This window comes from Rana temporaria, chromosome 1 (genome assembly GCF_905171775.1).
Source record: "Rana temporaria chromosome 1, aRanTem1.1, whole genome shotgun sequence".
Taxonomy (NCBI): Eukaryota; Metazoa; Chordata; class Amphibia; order Anura; family Ranidae; genus Rana; species Rana temporaria.
The window spans coordinates 122,913,584-122,933,900 of NC_053489.1; the positions used below are offsets into that span (position 1 = coordinate 122,913,584).

Below are 20,317 nucleotides of genomic sequence, written 5' to 3' on the forward strand. Positions count from 1 at the left end.
GGAGGGCCATATGTGCCCAGTAAGCAAGTGGTTAGACCTCATTTTAAGAATATGTCCTGGTGTGACGTCAACAATGTCTGATGTGATACCTCATCTCCAGCCAAAGTATCTTCCTGCCCACGGCAGCAACAATAAAATCAATTTCCCTGTTAATACAATATTATCATTTCAATCTTACCTGATATATTTCCCTTTAAATCTGGATGACATGAAAGAAAAAGGATCTCAGAACTTGATTTTTCTACCTCATCTTCAAGCCACAGGAAGAGTTTGATGATCCTGGACAATAATTGTAGGTGCTTTAGCTGTAATGTTGTGTCTCTAGTTTTCCTCTGAAGGTCTTCTATGTTAACAGCTAAATGAAAATAAGGAAGAAAAGTGCAGTCAAAATAAATATACTTTACAAGTTTTCAAGCACTGTAATATGAATGCAAAATTCAACTAGAAGAGTGGCAGAGAGGCCGACCAGGGAGCTCAGGTCCACAGATGTATTCCAGACAAGGAGGAGGGGGGTGACTCAACTTTAGTGTTCTTAAAACAGAGTTAGGGCTCACGCACACTGCACCCCCCCCCAAAAAAAAACTGTTTTTTTATAGCCATTTGAGCTTTTATTCCAGCTCGAAGAAGCTTTTTTGGGCTCTTTGCACATTTGTATTGAACTTTTTTGAGCATAAGCATTTTTTTTTACAAACCCTCCCCTCGGTTATTTTTGCCTATCTTTTTGTGTGCCATGCTCATTCAAGCTTTTTTGTGTGTTTTTGGGCACTTATGCGTCTTTTCTGCTCGAAAGCTCCTTTCAAAAATGCGAGTTTGGTGGGGATTTTTTCTGCCTGCAAAAGCATATGCCTGTAAACTCCTGAAAAAGCCAGTGTGCATGGACACTTTGGCTAGCATGGAGGGGAGTTTCTAGGCAAAAAAGTTCAAAACTCTGTAGAAGGCGCTTCTTTGAGCTGCAGTGTGCATGAGCCCTTAGACCAGCTTCACACTGGGGTGGCTATCGGGCACTTTAGCGCTGGAAATAGCCCCAGCTAAGTGCCTGAAAACCACCTCCCATTCATTCCAGTGCGTCTTTTCACACTGAGGCGGTGCGCTTGCGGGACGTTCCTGAAAAGTCCTGCAAGCATCTTTGGGGTGGGTTGGGAACGCTGTATTTAGCGCTCCCAAAACGCCCTGCCCATTGGAATGAATGGGCAGCGCTTTCAAATCGCCTTAAAATCATATTGAATGTGCCGCAGAATGGGATTTTTAACCCTTTTTTGGGGGGGGGGGTAAAAAGTACCGAAAAGCATCGCAAAAACACAGCTTAAACATTGCTAAGGCGTTGCTAAAACGAGCCACCCTAGCTTAACTTAGCGCTAACAGGTCGGCGCTTTCAGTGTGAAAGCAACCTTATACATAAATGCATGAATCAGCTGATTGCAAACCAGTGTATCAGAGCAAGTGAGTTTATTTATCATAGGACAGTAGCATTAACATCATTTGGAAATTAGTCTTTCACAGTTTACAGAGGAGAAGCTGATTTTTGATTGGCTGCTTTGGGTTAATATATAACTGCATTGCCTAAGTTATACACTGAAGCTTAATTGTACAGAGTTTTCAATTAAATAGCATTTCCCACACTTTCTTCCATTTGTGTACTGCTTTTTTGACCTTTACAGCATCTGAGTAACTTTGATGATCTTGAAACTGGTCACTGCTCATGTTATAATGTTTGAAGAACACCGAAGTACATTGTTGTTGCTATAACTTGAGTTATATCACCTTCCTTTTCCCTGCCGTATTCATTCAGCACACAGATATGTTACACACTCTTTTCAGAGACAGTCAGCTTTTAATCAGGACTTTTCTTTCTCAAAATGATCTATAGAACCCAAAGAAAATCACACCTTTGGTCCCTGGTTTAACTCGTAATAATCTACTAACTAGGTGTCACCAGTATGAGTGTAATACTCCAAAACACAAGGAAAAATAAGTGTACTATGAGTTAGTGTTTCTTTGGGCTCTGTCCGTCACTCATCTAAAGTGAACCTGTCAGAAATGTTATGATTTTAAAAGTAAAATTTGCTCCCATATAGAACGTTTAAGCCTCTTCTGTGCATCCCCTGAATCTGGTTTAAATGTATTATTAAAGGGGTTGTAAAGGTTTGTTTTTTTATTTTATAAATAGGTTCCTTTAACCACCTCAATACCGGGCACTTTCACCCCCTTCCTGCCCAAGCCATTTTCCAGCTTTCAGCGTTGTCACAATTTGAATGACATTTGTGCGGTCATGCTACAATTTACCCAAATTAAATAAAAAAAAAAAAATTCTCACAAATAGAGCTTTCTATTGGTGGTATTTGATCACCCCTGTGCTTTTTATTTTGTTTGCTATAAACAAAAGACAATTTAAAAAATATATATATATATTTTTTAACTTTTTGCTATAATAAATATCCCTAAAAATAAAAAAAATAAAAAAAAATTTCCTCAGTTTTGGCGGATACGTATTCTTCTACCTATTTTTGGTAAAAAACAAAAACAAAAAAAAAAACACAATAAGTGTTTATTGATTGGTTTGCGCAAAAGTTATAGAAGCTACAAAATAGGGGATAGATTTATAGCATTTACATTTTTTTTATTTGTTCTACTAGTAATGGCGGCGATCAGTGATTTTTATCATGACTGCAATATTGCAGCAGACACATCGGCCACTTTTGATGCTATTTTGGGACCATTCACATTTATACAGCGAGTTAAATGTGTACCTTAATGAGTGATTCTAACTGTAGGGGGAGGGGACTGACTGGGGGAGGTGACCGATCTGTGTCCCTATGTACAAGGGACACAGCAGGTAAACACAGAGATCCACGGTCCTTCTCAGTTACTGGGCAATCGTGGGTGCCCAGCGGCCGCCGGGCGCACGCATCAGGTTCCCAGTAACGTGGTGGGTGCGCGCCGCCAGCGGCACGTGCCCTCTAGTGGCTCTGCAAGGCGAGGACGTCATATGACGTCCTCTCAGAACAAGAGCACTATCGTGCCGCCGTCAATTGACGGCGGCCGGTAGTAAAGTGGTTAAGCTAGTGCATTGTTGGTTTACTTGCCTTTGATTTCCCTTCTAAATGTTTTTTTTCTTTGTTTCCTTTGTCTGAATTTCTCACTTCCTGTTTCTCCTCAGTAAGCTGTTCAGTAAGCTGTTCTGGCTGACTAAACACCGCTCGGATGATGGTGTCAAGTTTACTGAGGAGAAACAGGAAGTGAGAAATTCAGACAAAGAAAAAAAACTGTTTAGGAGGGAAATCGAAGGGAAAGGCAAGTGAACCAACAATGCACTAGCTTAAAGGAACCTATTTAGAAAATAAAAAACAAACCTTTACAACCCCTTTAAAGTATAACTAAAGACAAAACGTGTTTCATTTTGGATAGAGTAACCACTGACAGTTTTTTTTTTTTGCCATCTGTGTCCCGTTGAGGAGATTTCACTTAAATTCCTGCCCCATAGCCAAAACAGGAGATGAGGGAATCCCTGGTTATCACCAAAAACCCCAGAACTAGTATTGAAATATTTCCCCTATAACTTAATGGGGACACAGACAGAAATAAAAGCCTGCCAGGTGTTCTAATCCCTCTCTGCCTTGTCCAATTTTTTTTTTTAAATAAACATTTTTTCCTTTAGCTTTATTTTAAGTCTTTGACCTCCCCAAATTTGGGAATAAACCCACTATGCTGTCCTCATCCTCTAGGTTAGTCTTAAAAATCCTTATCCTTTCAAAGCATTGCACTGGCCCATCAAAATGAGAAAGAACCATTTATGAACACCCTAAAGCAAGTTAAAGTGGTAGTAAAGTCTTTACTACCACTTTTACCTACAGGTAAGCCTATAATTATTATTATTATTATTATTATACAGGATTTATATAGCGCCAACAGTTTACGCAGCGCTTTACAACATCAGGGAAGACATTTAGTTACAGTACAATTTAATACAGGAATGATCAGAGGGCCCTGCTCGTTAGAGCTTACAATCTAGAAGGGAGGGTGAAGTGGAACAGAGGGTAGTAGATGTGGGGGGTGATCAGGTGGGCAAAGTTAAAATACAGTTGTATTATATATATATATTTATAATAAGGCTTACCTGTAGGTATAAAGAATATCTCCTAAACCTGTACGGTTTAAAAGACATTCCCCTCGCAATGCGCCGCTGATTGCAGCAGGGCATGCGCAGCGGGGATCCTCGGCTAAAGGCCTGGCAGGCGCCGGACCTTGCCGGAATGAAGTCTCCCGCGCGTATGTGCGGGAGTGACGACATCACCGCTCCAGCCAATCACAGAGCTGGAGCGGCGATACCCGGAAGACACGCCGAGGCAAGATGACCAGGTAAGTTCTCTACACCAAGGTAAGCATTTCATAATGAGCTAGTATGCTGTGCATACTAGCTCATTATGCCTTTCAGGTGTAAAAAAAAATATTGGGTATACAACCGCTTTAAAAATGGCCTGTAGCTTAAAAAAAAAAACAGATACCCACAGGTGTTAAAGCGGAGTTACACCCAAAAGTGGCATTGTAATTTTTTTGGGGGGGGGGAGTGGGGGCTTCAGGAGGAGTGGGACTTCCTGTCCCACTTCCTCCTTCTGCCGAGGGGCTGCAAAGGCGAATACTCTAATCGCCTTTTGGCAGCCCCTCCCTGTAGGCGATCGCCTGGGACACGTGACAGGTCCCAGGTGATCGCCTGTCCAATCAAATGGCGCAGCGTCGCTCGTGCATACGCAGTGGGTGCCCGGCCGTGAAGCCGAAAGCTGTCACGGCCGGGTGCCCACAGTTGCAGTGGAGGCGCCGGCCGTGAAGGGGGGGACCAGAACGAAGCTCCCAGCGGCACGTCGCTGGACCAGGGAACGGGTAAGTGTATGTTTATTAAAAGCCAGCAGTTACACTTTTTGTAGCTGCTGACTTTTAATAAACATAAAAAAAAGCCTGGAACACCCCTTTAAAGAAGAACTGAAGATTTACAAAAAAAAAAAAGCAATATACTGTACATTGGTAATTTATTTTATTTTGCATATAAACGGCACCCATCTACTGGCAAACTGGGAAAGCACCAAATCCATAGGGAAATAAAGGATACCAGATTCATTTGTTTTTGAATGACTCAGAGCTGCCTACAATGATGTGCACAGAGGGGGAAGCATTCCTAACATGTGGGATGTTTGAACTTTTCTGCATCTCAGCAACTGTTGGAACCATGTGGACCACTAACAAGGTTATTATTTTACAAAAATTGCAGTGGGCTTTTGTATATGCCATAATTTAAATATAAACACCGCTTTATGGGGTTCTTCAACTTTTGCCTTAAGGATGGAAAACACCTATTGAAATATATGACTAAAAGAGAATAATGAATGGTACATTTTTTGTACCATATCATTAACGTTTATTTATATCACCCTCTGGAAAGAATGTGAGAAAAATGGTTTAGCTTTATACATTACGTTTTATTTAAGAAGAAAAAAAAACAGCGTGGCTGACAAGACAAGTTCCAGCATCAGAGGAGTCATGTACAGGTACTGTATTTTTGATGGAAAACACAGGCATAATCAAAAGGCTTCTGTGTGCCTTAAGGAATCCAATTTAAGATTAAATTCTCTGAGTACATTTGTAGACACTACTTCATCTTGCAGCAAATTCCAAAGTCTGATTACTTTTTTGGAAGAGGAAAGGATTTCTTGTTAGAAAGTTGAACCTTTGCTTGACCCACAATACGTTAGTTATCTTCTTTTCCTTAGATTTCAGTTCTGCACTAACAAGACCTCATTTGTTTCCCTGTATTTGCAATTTATATATTTTTCTCCTCTAAAAACATATCCTATCTTAGCATCCGTTTCTTAACACAAACTGGTTACGTGGGTTAAAAACAATTCCAGGGTCGTCTGTTCCGTGGACCTTTACAATTATAATGATTTGTACATGGCTGTGTTTGGTATAATTTGTAGTGAAAGTATTGTGATCGGTAATACAACAAAATACATTTACGTGGTGCTGGCATCTTCGGTTTACTGCAATGGTCACAGCAACAACTAGAACATTGCAAGAAATGATTGTAAGGTTGAAAAGGGCAAAAAGAAACCTCTTCTACTGGAATTTTATCTATCTTGTTTCCATCTTTAGAGCAAGCTGACATGCACTATGACTTTCCAGTTATTTTTGAAGCAACACTAACATCACACTCTGCCATAGCACAATGGTTCAGAATGAGAAATTGGGTTTATTGGGGAATAGAATGTTCACTTTGCAAGGTAATTTGCCCAAAAGCTTAGTGAATGAGGTGCATTTTGGCCGACGTCCTGCCCTGATTTGGTATACTTTGTAAAGTGAAACTTCACTACATTCACTAAATTCTGGGGCAAATCACCTTGCAAAATGCAACTTCACTTGCAAAGTAAACAGCCTATGCACCCTTAGTAAATCTACCCTAATGTGTCTAATATGAAAACAGTCTCCATTGCCTTAACCCCCCTGGCGGTATTCCCGAGTCTGACTCGGGGTTACATTTCTGTGCTGCGATCGGTAACCCCGAGTTAGACTCGGGCTCGGCTCGCTGAATCCACAGGCAGTGTTTACTTACTTACCTTGTCCCTGGATCCATGCCACCGCGCTGTGTGAGCAAGCGGGTGCTCGCTCGATTCACACAGTGCCTCTGTGTGCCGCTGATCTCCGTTCCCTGCGACGTTATGACACAGGGGGGCGGAGAACGTTGCCAAATTCAAAAAGGTAAACAAACACCTTACATACAGTATATTGTAATATTATAGATTGCAGTACTGTATGTAAAAAATACACACACCCCTTGTCCCTGGTGGTCTGCCCAGTGCCCTACATGTTATTTTATATAATAAAAACTGTTCTTTCTGCCTGCAAACTGTATATTGTCCATTTTTCCTGCTTTCGTGTTTTTATACCATTTGTATTGTATAATTATTTTTTCTATATTTGTATAATAAACATCCTTTTTTTATATTTTTTGATTATTGTTGCCTACATAATCCCAACCCTAGAGGTTACCCTTCTTTTTGTAAAAAGTTGATATCTTGGATGCAGCGTTGCTCCCCTCTATGTTGCCCAGCTTTCAGTGGTGCAGCGCAGTATTTACGTTCATGTGCAGGCTTGACGAAACACTCCATTCAGATGAATAAGAGAGCCTAACTCAGTTCTCCCATTTATATCTCTATGGAATGTGTATATGAAACTGTGCCGTGGAGCACAACAGTAGAGGCATAATATGCTAAACCTAAAGTCTGATTTGCTTGCCTTTTGTATATAGGTGCAGCTACATTTAGATACTTTTTTGCAAGTTATTAAAACTGCAGACTGGCTGATCAGAATTACAAATTGTTTGGCAACTAGGACAGTGCTTGGAGTTAAGCTTTAAGGTAACAATGTGTAATTCTTGTGCACTAAAACTTTTTGTACTAAAGGTTTCAGTTCAAGTGTTATTATCAGATGTTATAATACAATTTGATTCAAAAAGGAGAAAAAGGTTTGAGTTACTTAATTCCTAGAAAAGTTGCGTTTTCAAAAGGAAAACCAAATTTTTGATTTAAAATTAACCTACTGCACAAACCTTACAATTTTATGTTATCAAAACACCACCTTTCCATTTCAATCTGTAGATGCTGCTGCATATTTCTAGATTGTTAAAAACTTTGGGCCAGATTCACAAAGAATTGCCCTGGCGCAGCGCATCAGAGATACGCTACGCCGCCGTATCTTACCTGGCGGAATTTCGAATCCAGGAAGATTTTGCGCCGTAAGTTACGGCGGCGTAGTGTATTTCTCGGCGCGTATTTCAAATTGGGCGGGTAGGGGGCGTGATTCATTTAAATGAAGCCCGTCCCCGCGCCAATTGAAATGCGCATGCTCCGTTTCGAAATTTCCCGCCGTGCTTTGCGCGAAATGACGTCGCACCGACGTCATTTTTTGAACGTAGACGTGAGTTACGTCCTTTGCTATTCACGGACGACTTACGCAAAAAAAAAATCAAAATTCGACGCGGGAACGACGGCCATACTTTAACATGGCAAGTCTATCTATACGACATGAAATAGCAGCTTTAACTATACGCCGGGAAAAGCCGACTAGCGACGACGTAAGAGAATGCGACGGTCACGTGTACCTTTGTGGATCGACGGAAAAAGCTAATTAGCGTACCCAACGCGGAAAACGACGCAAACTCCACCCAGCGGGCGCCAAAGTATTGCACCTACGATCCAAAGGCGTACGAAGCCGTACGCCTGTCGGATTGAAGCCAGAAGCCGTCGTATCTTGGTTTGAGGATTCAAACTAAAGATAAGACGTGGCAAATTTGAAAGTACGCTGGTGTATCAGTAGATACGCCGGCGTACTCTCACTGTGAATCTGGCCCTTTAATCGCAATTTCCTTGAAAAATTGCAACGGTCTGAATTCTCATTCGGTGCTGTCTTCATTAGCTCACTGCTTTTCATGAGATATCTGCACAGAGATAGAAGGCAAATTTGTATTTATTTTTTGTTGGGAAATATAGTGGATAATTGATTAGCACCTCTGACTTGCAGCACAAACTATCTGCACAGAGTTTGCATGTTCCCCAAAATTCCAAAGACATGCTTGTAGAATAATTTGCTCCTCTCTAAAGTGGCCCTTAGTTTGCATGTGACATGGGGACCTTTTATTCAAAGTTCTTTGAGTGCAGGAGCTAATGTGAATGTACAGTATGTAAATTGTTGCCATTTTATAAATGCCTTTTATAAATAATACTCATCTGCTTGGTGATGCAGATGTAAAGATTCCCATTACAACATGTCATCCTAGTTTTTCCTAGTATGGGGGAATTCAGAAAAAATAACTTGATACTTAACGACTAGTTATCAGATCCAAAAAATGGATGCCAAGCTCGTCTCACTGCTGCAAGGATGTCACTTCCTATCTTCTCATGACGGGTCATTGCTACTGAATTTTCCTGCACTGGGAGAAAACAGTACCTGGATCAGTCTGTCAGAATATCATTCAGAGGCCAGTTACAAGTGCTTACTACTTTCCAAACATTTTAGTACATCCTCTTCAGTTTAAATTAAAGGCAAACCATCTATGTGTGTATATACTATATATATATATATATATATATATATATATATATATATATATATATACACACACACATATATATATATATATATATATATATATATATATATATATACATATACACACACACACATACATATACACACACATATAGACCCCCCTTTTTTTAAGTGATCACATACCTTTTGTTCTTAGCTGCACAAGGAGCTCAGAGAGGGGAGGAGAAACAGCAGCACACTGGTCTTTCAGTAAATGGCTGTGCGGTCTGATTATTTATTAAAGCTTTGTCTCTATAGTGGTTTTTGTTATTGCTTAACTTGAGTAGCTGTGAACAGGGACGGTGCAAGGATTTTTGACACCCTAGGCGAAACCTCATTTTGCGGCCCCCTCTGGGTCAGCCCCTGACTCCATCCCAGTGGCGGCTGGTGCTCAAAATTTTTTGGGGGGCGCAAAACGAAAAAAATAAAATTGCAGCCTCACTGTGCCCATCAAATGCAGCCACTGTGCCATCAATTGTCACCACTGTGCCATGCCATTAAACGCAGCCATTGTGCCATCAATTGTCACCACTGTGCCATGCCATCAAATGCAGCCACTGTGCCATGCCATCAAACGCAGCCACTGTGCCATCAATTGTCACCACTGTGCCATGCCATCAAATGCAGCCACTGTGCCATGCCATCAAACGCAGCCACTGTGCCATCAATTGTCACCACTGTGCCATGCCATCAAATGCAGTCACTATGCCATCAATTCGCACCACTCTGCCATGCCATCAAACGCAGTCACTGACTCACTGTGCCATGCCATCAAACACAGTCACTGTGCCATGCCATCAAGCACAGTCACTGTGCCATGCCATCAAACGCAGTCACTGTGCCATGCCATCAAACACAGCCACTGTGCCATCAATTGTCACCACTGTGCCATGCCATCATACGCAGCCACTGTGCCCCTCAATTGTCACCACTGTGCCAATTGTTACCACTGTGCCCTTTAATTGTCGCCACTGTGCCCATTGTTGCCATAGGATGACACAGGAATGTATATAGGGAGATGATCGGAGGTATTATATAGTCCTGTCACATATAGAATGTATAGATGTCACACAGTACTCCATCGGGGATGATCGGATGTATCCAAGGATAAGACATCCGGGAGCCGAGGGCTGTACTCGAAAAGCATATCAGAGCCTCTGGCTCTGATAGGCACTTCCGCACAGCCAACCAGCTGCCGTTATTCAGGTGGCCGGCGCTCAACATCCGGCCACCTGAATAGACCAGCGGCAGCTGGCAACAATAACATACATTCATGCAATGCATGAATGTATGTTATTTCAGTGGCAGTGCGGAGCCAGAGGGGGCGGTGCTCCAGCGCCCTCTATGGACGGACCGCCGCTGCTCCATCCCCTTTGCCAGTGTTAAAGGGTTCATTGAACCCTCTAACTGCTACATCTGCAAGACAGCGCGTTCTTTTGAAAACAAAACAGACTTACTAGCAGGATCACCAGGTGAATATAAAAAAGAAAACCTAAAAACAAAAAAAATGCAGCCACCCATCTAAGAATTGGCAACCTGCAGTATAATAAATATTTTGCTTTAATACCACTTTAAGAGGATAAAGTTAATCAAGTAATTCTGTAATACATCAATGTATAGGCAGATGATGGTAAGGAAGGAGTTTTTTTTCTATTGCCTGTGGCGTGCATAACACAACCCAAAAACTTCACCCGGTGCAAGAAAAAATGTCCACACACATAAAAAGTAATACACAAAAAACTGACGGGTGCATCGTCAAATGGTCCTCCGAAAAGGGCCCAACCCTGATCCCCCGGGGCGTTAGGCTCCTGGCAGGGACTGAGGTAATCTGTGGTCCATGCAGCCGAAGCTGACACGGACCCAACTTCCTTGGAGGGTCTGCCAAAACAGAACCCTCCTCTGTGAGGCTCCCCCGAAGGGAGACCCCACGAGAGCAGGCGAACTAAGCCTGAAGGCCATGTCCACCTACTCCCACGACGTTCAGGGCTGGCCCGAGGACCGGCACCCTACTTATTACACACAAGGGGCTGGATTTAGATACATTGACGTCTGAGATATGTTACGCCGCTCTAACTTTGGGCGCGAGTTCTTTATTCAGAAAGAACTTGCGCCCTTAGTTACGGCAGCGTAACGTATGTGTTGCGGCGTAAGGCCGCGTAATTCAAATGGGGGTGTAGGGGGCGTGTTTTATTTAAATTTGTGTTGACCCCGCGTTTTTTTACGTTTTGTTTGAACGGCGCATGCGCCGTCCGTAAAATATCCCAGTGTGCATTGCTCTAAATGACGTCGCAAGGACGTCATTGGTTTCGACGTGAACGTAAATTATGTCCAGCCGTATTCACGAACGACTTACGCAAACGACGTAAAATTTCAAAACTCGGCGCGGGAACGACGGCTATACTTAACATTAGCTACCCCTCATATAGAAAGGGTAACTATACGGCGGAAAAAGCCGAACACAAACGACGAAAAAAAAACGCCGGGCGGTCGTTCGTTTCTGAATCAGCGTAAATGCTCATTTGCATATTCCTTGTGTAAAAATACGGAAGCGCCACCTAGCGGCCAGCCTGAAAATTGCAGCCTAAGATCCGACGGTGTAAGTGACTTACACCTGTCGGATCTTAGGGATATCTATGCGTAACTGATTCCCTGAATCAGTCGCATAGATACAACCGGCCAAACTCAGAGATACGACGGCGTATCAGGAGATACGCCGTCGTATCTCTTTCTGAATCCGGCCCAAGGTGTACAAAAGTGCACCAAAAAAAAAAAAAAAAAAAAGAAGACATAAAGTGACACACACGGGGTAAAATAAAAAAGTGGGGGAGAAGGAAGGTGGGAGAGGTGAGTAGAAAGTGACCATCGTGCAATACGATGGCCGGCCCTCCGGCCAGGAAACAAAAATTCCCCTGGTCCTAGCCAAAAGGCTCGGCCCTAGAGGCAGGTGTTAAAAAGTGTGTTGTGGAGATCGTGACCAAAGTGCCATACGGTAAGTACCCCTCAAACACTCGTGCAATGTATGGCACCCCTGGACTGCCACTCCAGGGGCATTATCTCCACAGGCTTTTCAACGGACCCTGAACCCCGGCCCGGACCAGCAGCACCCTTCCCAGCCAGGAAGGTAAGAGTTCAGAGAGATCGGGAAGAGCCCACCTCAGCAGGCTACTCCCACAACCCCCATCCCTCCCACCTAATCACGTTCGGGAAATACTAACCACTCCTCCCAACGAAAAGAGGAGCAAGGGTTCTCTCCCGAACAACTGACTGGGGCAGGCACCACCAAATCCAGGCCAGAGGCCCAGCCCTCCAGCTTCGACCTCATGCCTCTCCGTCCAAATCAGAAAGCTTCCACCTCCACGCCAGCAGGCTTAGCATCTGCCAACCGCCATCCCTTTTCACCTCGCCGTGTACTCAGGACGGTTAGCATAGCACCACCTACTGGCAACTGATAAGAACAGAAACTACACTTGATCTTAGCCAAAAGGCCTGAGAAGCGAAACCCCAAAAAAATCAAGAAACCCAACTTTAGAGTCTTTGCTTTGATCCTAGAGTATCTTTGACACTTAATTACTTCAGAGTACAAGCAGCTAGAGAGGTCATGGATAGGTTGTTTTAAAGCCAGTTTACTGCTTGTTGTGTAATGCCTAGGCAGAAGTGCATTTTAAACCTCATTGGGGTGAAGATGATAAATGTTCTGGCATTAAGCTGAACATTCACAACTGCTTTCTGGATACCAGGTTGCTTTTTTTTTCTCTATTTAAAGTTTAGTGTATTTCCTTATGCATTACACTCCAGGGTTAGCTGCAGAAGATATATTGATGTGGATTATACACATGGCAAGCTAAATGGTCTCTGATTTAAAGACACATGGCGCGGAAAGCTGTTAAAATGTGTTTATTTTTTGGGACCATTTTGAAATTTAAGAACTCTTTAAAGCCATTCTTATTTCCCCACAACAATCAATTATAGTTTTTACAGCAGTTTCAGTGCAGGTTGAGATGTGTTTGGTATGCTGTCACTTTAAATATCGTTATTCTACAAGTAAACATTAAGTACAGTGTTTTTTTCCCATTTTTAGCACCAACAGCGAAAACAAATTTTCAAAGGTTTTTCTTTGTATGATCTATTTAATTTTTTTGTTAAATGTTAGGTTTGTGTAATATTTATCCCTACCATATTTGCAAACCAGTCATCACCCAATGCATAACCCTTCTACCAATGCACAACTATTGATTATTCTATACATTGTATTTTTAAATTGGAGCTCTAATAAATATCTCAGAAAAGGACGGTAGGAGACAAGTGTAATTTGTTAATTACACTTACCTCCTTGCTGTCCTTTCAAACTGGAGCTGAATGTCTAAAAATGGCAGCATGGAAGTGTAATAAAACACTTTACACTTACCTTCCGTTGTCCTTTCTTGAGATATTTCCAGGTGTTCACCTTTAATGTTCAGTGCTCTTAATTTTCAACAATCATTGAGTCAACACTCACATTTTTATTTTAACTTTCCCACCTTTACACAGAAATCAAGACACATGGTAGAATAGATTCCAGTTTCTATATCAGAGTAACACCAGCCAAAAAAAGGAGAAGCTAATAGACTAATCAGGATCTTAGAAGGAGCAACTTGGACATATGGAAAATGTCTGTTACGTGGACCATTCGGTGGGAAATAAATATCATACAAACTTCATGCAATGAAAGGCTGATTAAACCTATCACCTATAACCTGCAAGACTACAAAATTAACTGTGCTTGTCTGTTCATCATATTTCCGCATATTTCATTGATTTAAATGATACACAACATGTGTAGTTATACAAACTTTTGTTAAAGCCTCAATAATGAACATTGTCCAGGTTCTGAGCACTTATATAATCAGTTCTTCAAGGCTCTTGACAACAAAAGGCAGGGCTTATGCAATGTAAAGATGTTTATTAAAACCTTTTGGCCACAGACAAAAAAAGCTATCAATTGTTTTAAGCAATCCTGTTAATAATTTGGGAAAAAATATAAAAATGATTGTCACTTTTACTTTCACTAAAACTTTAATTAAAAAAATGATGATATGACTTTGCATAGAAAATAAAATATTTGCAATTGCTAAAAGCAAATTCTTTAAAGAAAATATTAATTTCCAAGTTTAGATTCAAAGCTTTCTTGTGCAATTAAGAATTTAGAATGTATGTTTCCATGGAAAAAAGGACCATTTTCCAGACTCAAGAGTTCAGCGTTCATTCAGAAAATAAGGTGTTAACGACATAATATGTTTGACCCTTTCAAAGCAGAAGTGGGCTGCAAAGCATTACCCCTGCATTCAAGTGGAAAATGGTCTTCGAGTGGAAGCCGATCGCCACAAGATATGCAGTGACAGCAGAAATCAAACTAGTTCATTTAAGCTGCGCAAGAATCCTTCCACTCCAGCATTGCAATTTCTAATGTTCTATGCCTCATATGCATGTTGGCACTATCTGAAATCACCATTGTGCATGGAAATGTGGTTGGGGGGGGAGAAAGAAATAAAGGTTAATTAATCGAGTAAAAACAACCATAAATGCCAAGTTGCGAACAATAAAATGTTACAGAAAAATTGTAACTTCGCTGGGCCTACAATTGAAAAGGAGGCTGTTTAATAAAAGAAAAGCAATTTAACTGGCCTATTTTGAATTTCAAGACATTAAAGGGTACATTTTCCAAGCAGTGCATGGGGAGTTACGTGCACAAATCCCATTAACATTAATGTGTTCCTTTGCTCTCAATGATATTAAGTTTTAAGTGATGCTATAACTATTATAACAATCCTCTGTGACAGCGTTCATCTGTACAGTGTATATCCTGAATATGCCTGGTTACACAAAATACTATCTCCCATCTAATGACACTTTTCTATTCTACAAGAGATAATAACTAACAGACTCACACTGTGGCGAGCCAATCTTTTTGCCTTCCCCCGTTTCAGTTTCCATATTTCAAATAATCTGCATAGCGTGGTATAATCACAAATTTCCCAAAAACGATAAAAAAAAAGGGCCGTCTTAATATTTCAGTATCCCAGCTGCAATACTGCAAGCTAAATTATTACCGAAGGTGCCAGCAGTTTTCTATACACAGTACTTAAGATAATTATAAAAAATCATCTTCATTACTGTGTGCTAGCAATTTTTAACAGTTTAATTTGGAAAGGTTACAAAATGCATTCAAATCGCACCGATATAATTACTGAGAGTCTTGGAAGCCATAAAATCTTACCAACCAAATCCCTTTGACCCTGTTAATGTCTGCTCCTTGTTAATCTAAGGCAAACATTGTTTGTAACGAGCAGGTTTTTTTTTTTTTTTTTTCGGAATATGATAAAAAGAAAAGAATTCCCTGCGCTGTTGTTATTGATTCCAGCGTTTACCGGCTGAGAGTTAAGTGCCGTTTACAAAACAGAACAGATGCAGATGCTGACAGAAAGGTAAACAATTGTTGTGTGGCTCTCTGCCAGACACGGAGGCGATATATTAAACTCCAAGTGAAGCGCATTTCCCCCACGGATTACACTTATTGCCACTTCATTTCCTATGTGCTCCGTCTCTCTAGTGCTATGTCTAGTGCTCAGCTATTTCCAGTGCTTTGCTGACCCCCGAGGCCCGGTGCTACCTCACACAGCCATTAGAGAAGGGAATTGCATGTGTCTGACACGGGCTGAAACCAATTATTAGATATTTTCTTCAGAATGATGCCCAACTCTGTGGGGAATGAGCAATCATGATATAATTTACCTCCTGATTTAATTTTTTCCTGCACAAATTAGTTGTAGTCGGAGGCAGGGCTGTACACAGCTGCTTATGACACAGTGTATCTCTGTCTTATCAAGATTATACTTGAGACTGAGAAAAGCGGGGGGCGTAGGTGGAGGTTAGAAGAGAGATAGGCACGGAGAGGTGGTTTGTGGGGGGGGTGAGCTAAATAGGTTGGGGAATCCTGATATTAAAAAAAAATAGCATGGAGAAGTTTATCAGATATACTGATCACAAGTGCTCTTGGCTGATTGGAAATGACAGAGCCATAAAGGAGCGAGAATAGGGGGAGGCTAGCCTTTTCCAGGATCTCATGTTTTATACACCTTTTCTGCTTTCCAATTCACTTCTGCTGTGTGAGCTTTTTAATGCGGTAAGCCTTCTGAGAAAAGATGGGCTACCCACAGGAGTACAAGTGTGACTTTTACTTTTGGGAAAAGCAATATTACTGCGTAGACTTAAGGTTTATGGTAGGCTGATTAACTATGAACACATATCAGGAGAAGCATATCATTAAAATGTTATGCTGGCATGAGACTTAAATCGATTTAACCTAGATGATTTAAAGATTTAACCTACACCACAAGAAAGGGTATGTTGCAACTTGCAGGAAAGGTACTGTTATCTTCAATGTTGAATGTGGAGCTCTTTATATAGAAATCTTCTTTTTGGAAATAACATCCTTTAATTTATAAAAAATAAGCACATCTCAAATCAGTAACTTCCATCTATAAACTGCTGTCTGAAAAAATTCCAGTGATGTTTCATTGCAGCTTTGCAATATTTCAGATCTTTTTCAAGCACTGGTAAGAACGGCTACTGTGTTCCTTATGAGGTACTCACTAATGTCACTGACTGACCCCCTAATCAACGACTCTCTTGCATCCCAGCTCCACAAACTTCTTTTACTGGATGATGTGAAGGAATTATATGCCAGTTAACCACTTCAGTCCCTGGAATGATTTGCCCTCTTTATGACAAGGCCATTTTTTGAGATACGGCACTGCGTCACTTTAACTGACAATTGCGTGGTCATGCGATGCTTTACCCAAACAAAACTGATGTCCTTTTGTCCCCCACAAATAGAGATTTTTGGTGGTATTTGATCACCTCTGCGGTTTTTATTTTTTGCGCTATAAAAAGAGCAACAATCTTGGGAAAAAAAATATATCTTTTACTTTTTGCTATCCCCCAGATTTAAAAAAACAAAACAAATGTATTCATTAGCCAATATGAATTCTTCTACATATATTTGGTTAAAAAAATAGTAATAAGCGTATATTGATTGGTTTGCGCAAAAGTTATAGCGTCCTTAACCACTTCAATACCAGGCACTTATACACCTTCCTGCCCAAGCCAATTTTCAGCTTTCAGCGCTGTTGCAATTTGAATGACAATTGCGCGGTCATGCTACTCTGTACTCAAAACAATTTTTTATCAATTTGTTCCCACAAATAGAACTTTCTTTTGGTGGTATTTGATCACCTTTGCGGGTTTTTTTGCACAAAAAAAAAAAGACAGATTTTTTTTTTTTAAATAGGTTTCCTTTGTTTCTGTTATTTTTTTGTAAATAAGTACGTTTTCTACTTCAATGACAGGCACTGATATGGCGGCTGCAATGACGGGCACTGATAAGGCGGCACCGATGAGGTGGCACCAATGAGGTGGCACTGATGAGGTGGTACTGATGGACACTGATAGGTGGCACTGGTATGTGGTACTGATGGGCACTCATAGGCGGCACTGATGGACACCAATAGGCAGCACTGATGGGCACCAATAGGCCGCACTGATGGGTACTTATGGTGGCACTGATGGGTACTTATGGGTGGCATTGATAGGTGGCATGGATGGGCACTTATAGGTGGGCACAGATAGGAGGCACTGGACACAGACGACACTGATGGGTGGCATTGCTGGGCATCACAGATTTAAGGTCTTTCACAATGGTGCCAATCAGTGCCCATTTGTGGTCACTGATTGGCACATATTTGGCATCAATTTGCATATGTGAGAGGCCATGTGGGATGTACCTGGCCATCCACATGTTGGGGGTTCCCTGGTGGTCCTGGTGGTTTCCCTGGTGGTCCAGTGTGGGCATCAGTGGGGGGGCTGCGCTGATAAACAATCAGCGCAAACCCCCCGCCAGGAGAGCTGCCGATCGGCTCTCCTCTACTCGCATCTGTCAGACGCGAGTGAGGAAGGGCCGATCAACGGCACTTCCTGTTTACATTGTGATCAGCCGGAGGCTCTTTACCGAGATCGGAGATGCAGGGTATCAGACTGACACCCTGCATCACCGATCGCCATGCTGTGCGCCCCCACGGCGCTTGCTGGTATGTTATCCTGCTGGATAGACGTCCAGTCAGGATAACATAACCGCTTCCCGGACGTAAATTGTCTATTGACCGGGCTGGAAGTGGTTAAAATAGGGTATAGATTCATAGCATTTTTATTATCCTTTTTTTGTACTAGTAATGGCGGCAATTTTTAGCAGGACTGCAACATTGCTGCGAACATAGCGGACACTTTTTTAGGACCATTGACATTTATACTGCGATCAGTGCTAAAAACAGCCACTGATTACTGTATACATGTCACTGGCAGAGAAGGGGTTAACACTAGGGGGCGATCAATGGGTTAACTGTGTCCTAGGGAGGCGTTTCTCAAGTTCCCCAATATTCTTTTTGAGAACTGGGGCCCAAAATTGAACTGCATATTCCAGATGAGGTCTTACTAATGATTTGTACAGGGGCAAAATAATCTCTCTCTCTCTCTCTCTCTCTCTGGAGTCCATACCTCTCTTAATACAAAAAATACTTTGCTCGCTTTGGAAACCACAGGTTGGCACTGCATGCTATTATTAAGCTTATGATCTACCTATTCTACCAAAACCCCCAGATCCTTCCCTATAGATTCTACTAGTTGTACCCCCCTAGTATGTATGATGCACGCATATTCTTAGTCCCAAGTGCATAACTTTACATTTATCAACATTAAACCACTTTGCCACACAGTTGCCCAATTAAACAGTGCACTGAGGTCGGCTTGCAAGTTAAGACATCATGTAAGGATGTTATTCCACTCCATAGCATGGTGTCATCTGCAAACATGGAAATGGTACTTTTAATCCAAGACCCTACATAATTTATAAAGATAATAAAAAGTAAGGGTCCCAACACTGAACCTTAGGGTACACCACTGATAACCTTAGACCATTTTGACAGAAAAAGACACAGAATTGTTGACATTTTTGCAGATTTATTAACTACTTCCTTACTGACTTACTTAAACCCCCTTCCTGCCCAGAGGACTTTTTGCGATTCGGCACTGCGTCGCTTTAACTGACAATTGCGCGGTCCTGCGACGTGGCTCCCAAACAAAATTGACGTCCTTTTTTCCCCACAAATAGAGCTTTCTTTTGGTGGTATTTGATCACCTCTGCGGTTTTTATTTTTTGCGCTATAAACAAAAATAGAGCGACAATTTTGAAGAAAAAAAAAATATTTTACTTGTTGCTATAATAAATGGCTCAATTTTTTTTTTTTTTTTTTTTTATATCCTCAGTCTAGGCCGATACGTATTCTACATATTTTTAGTAAAAAAAAAAAAAAAAAAAAAATCGCAATAAGCGACTGGTTTGCGCAAAAGTTATAGCGCCTACAAAATAAGGGACAGAATTATTATTTTTTATTTTGTACTAGTAATGGCGGCGATTTGCGATTTTTATTGCGACTGCGACATTATGGCGGACACATCGGACACTTTTGACACATTTTTGGCACCATTCACATTTATACTGCAATCAGTGCTATAAATATGCACTAATTACTGTATAAATGTGACTGGCAGGGAAGGGGTTAACACTAGGGGGTGAGGAAGGGGTTAAATGTGTGTCCTATATAGTGTTCTAACTGTGTGGGGGAGGGGGGGTGACCGATCTGTGTCTCTATGTACAAGAGACACAGATCAGTCTCCTCTCTCCCTGACAGCACCGCTGTCTGTGAGAGCCGGCAATGAGAAATGATCTCATATGTAAACATATGAGATCATCTCTCATTGGCCACACAGATCGCCTAGCAAACGGCCACTCCGATTGGCCGTTCACGGCGATCTGTGATTGACTGTGTCCAAGGGACACAGCCAGAACAGAAGTTCCCCGCTGGTCCTAAGTATTCAGACCCTTTGCTGTGAGACTCATATATTTAACTCAGGTGCTGTCCATTTCTTCTGATCATCCTTGAGATGGTTCTATAGAGGAGCATTGCGGGTGGTATTAACCCTTTATTGGCCGCTAGCGGGGGTTAATACCGCACCGCTAGCGGCTGATTCCCGCGGCAATCCTGGCGGTATAGCGCCGCTATTTTTAGCGGCGTTATACTGCCACCGCCGCTCCCGC

The 20,317-nt window shown here is 41.7% G+C and overlaps 1 protein-coding gene across 4 annotated transcripts in view; it reads right to left on the minus strand.

Annotated features, from left to right (window-relative positions):
• KIAA0825 (KIAA0825 ortholog) overlaps positions 1-20,317 on the minus strand; it is a 559,317-nt gene that overhangs the window by 422,576 nt on the left and 116,424 nt on the right. For all 4 annotated transcript variants that reach the window (XM_040342242.1, XM_040342235.1, XM_040342259.1 and 1 more), the window contains exon 5: positions 179-355. In XM_040342242.1, the coding sequence (XP_040198176.1) occupies positions 179-355 (177 nt within the window). The remainder of the gene's footprint in view (positions 1-178; positions 356-20,317) is intronic.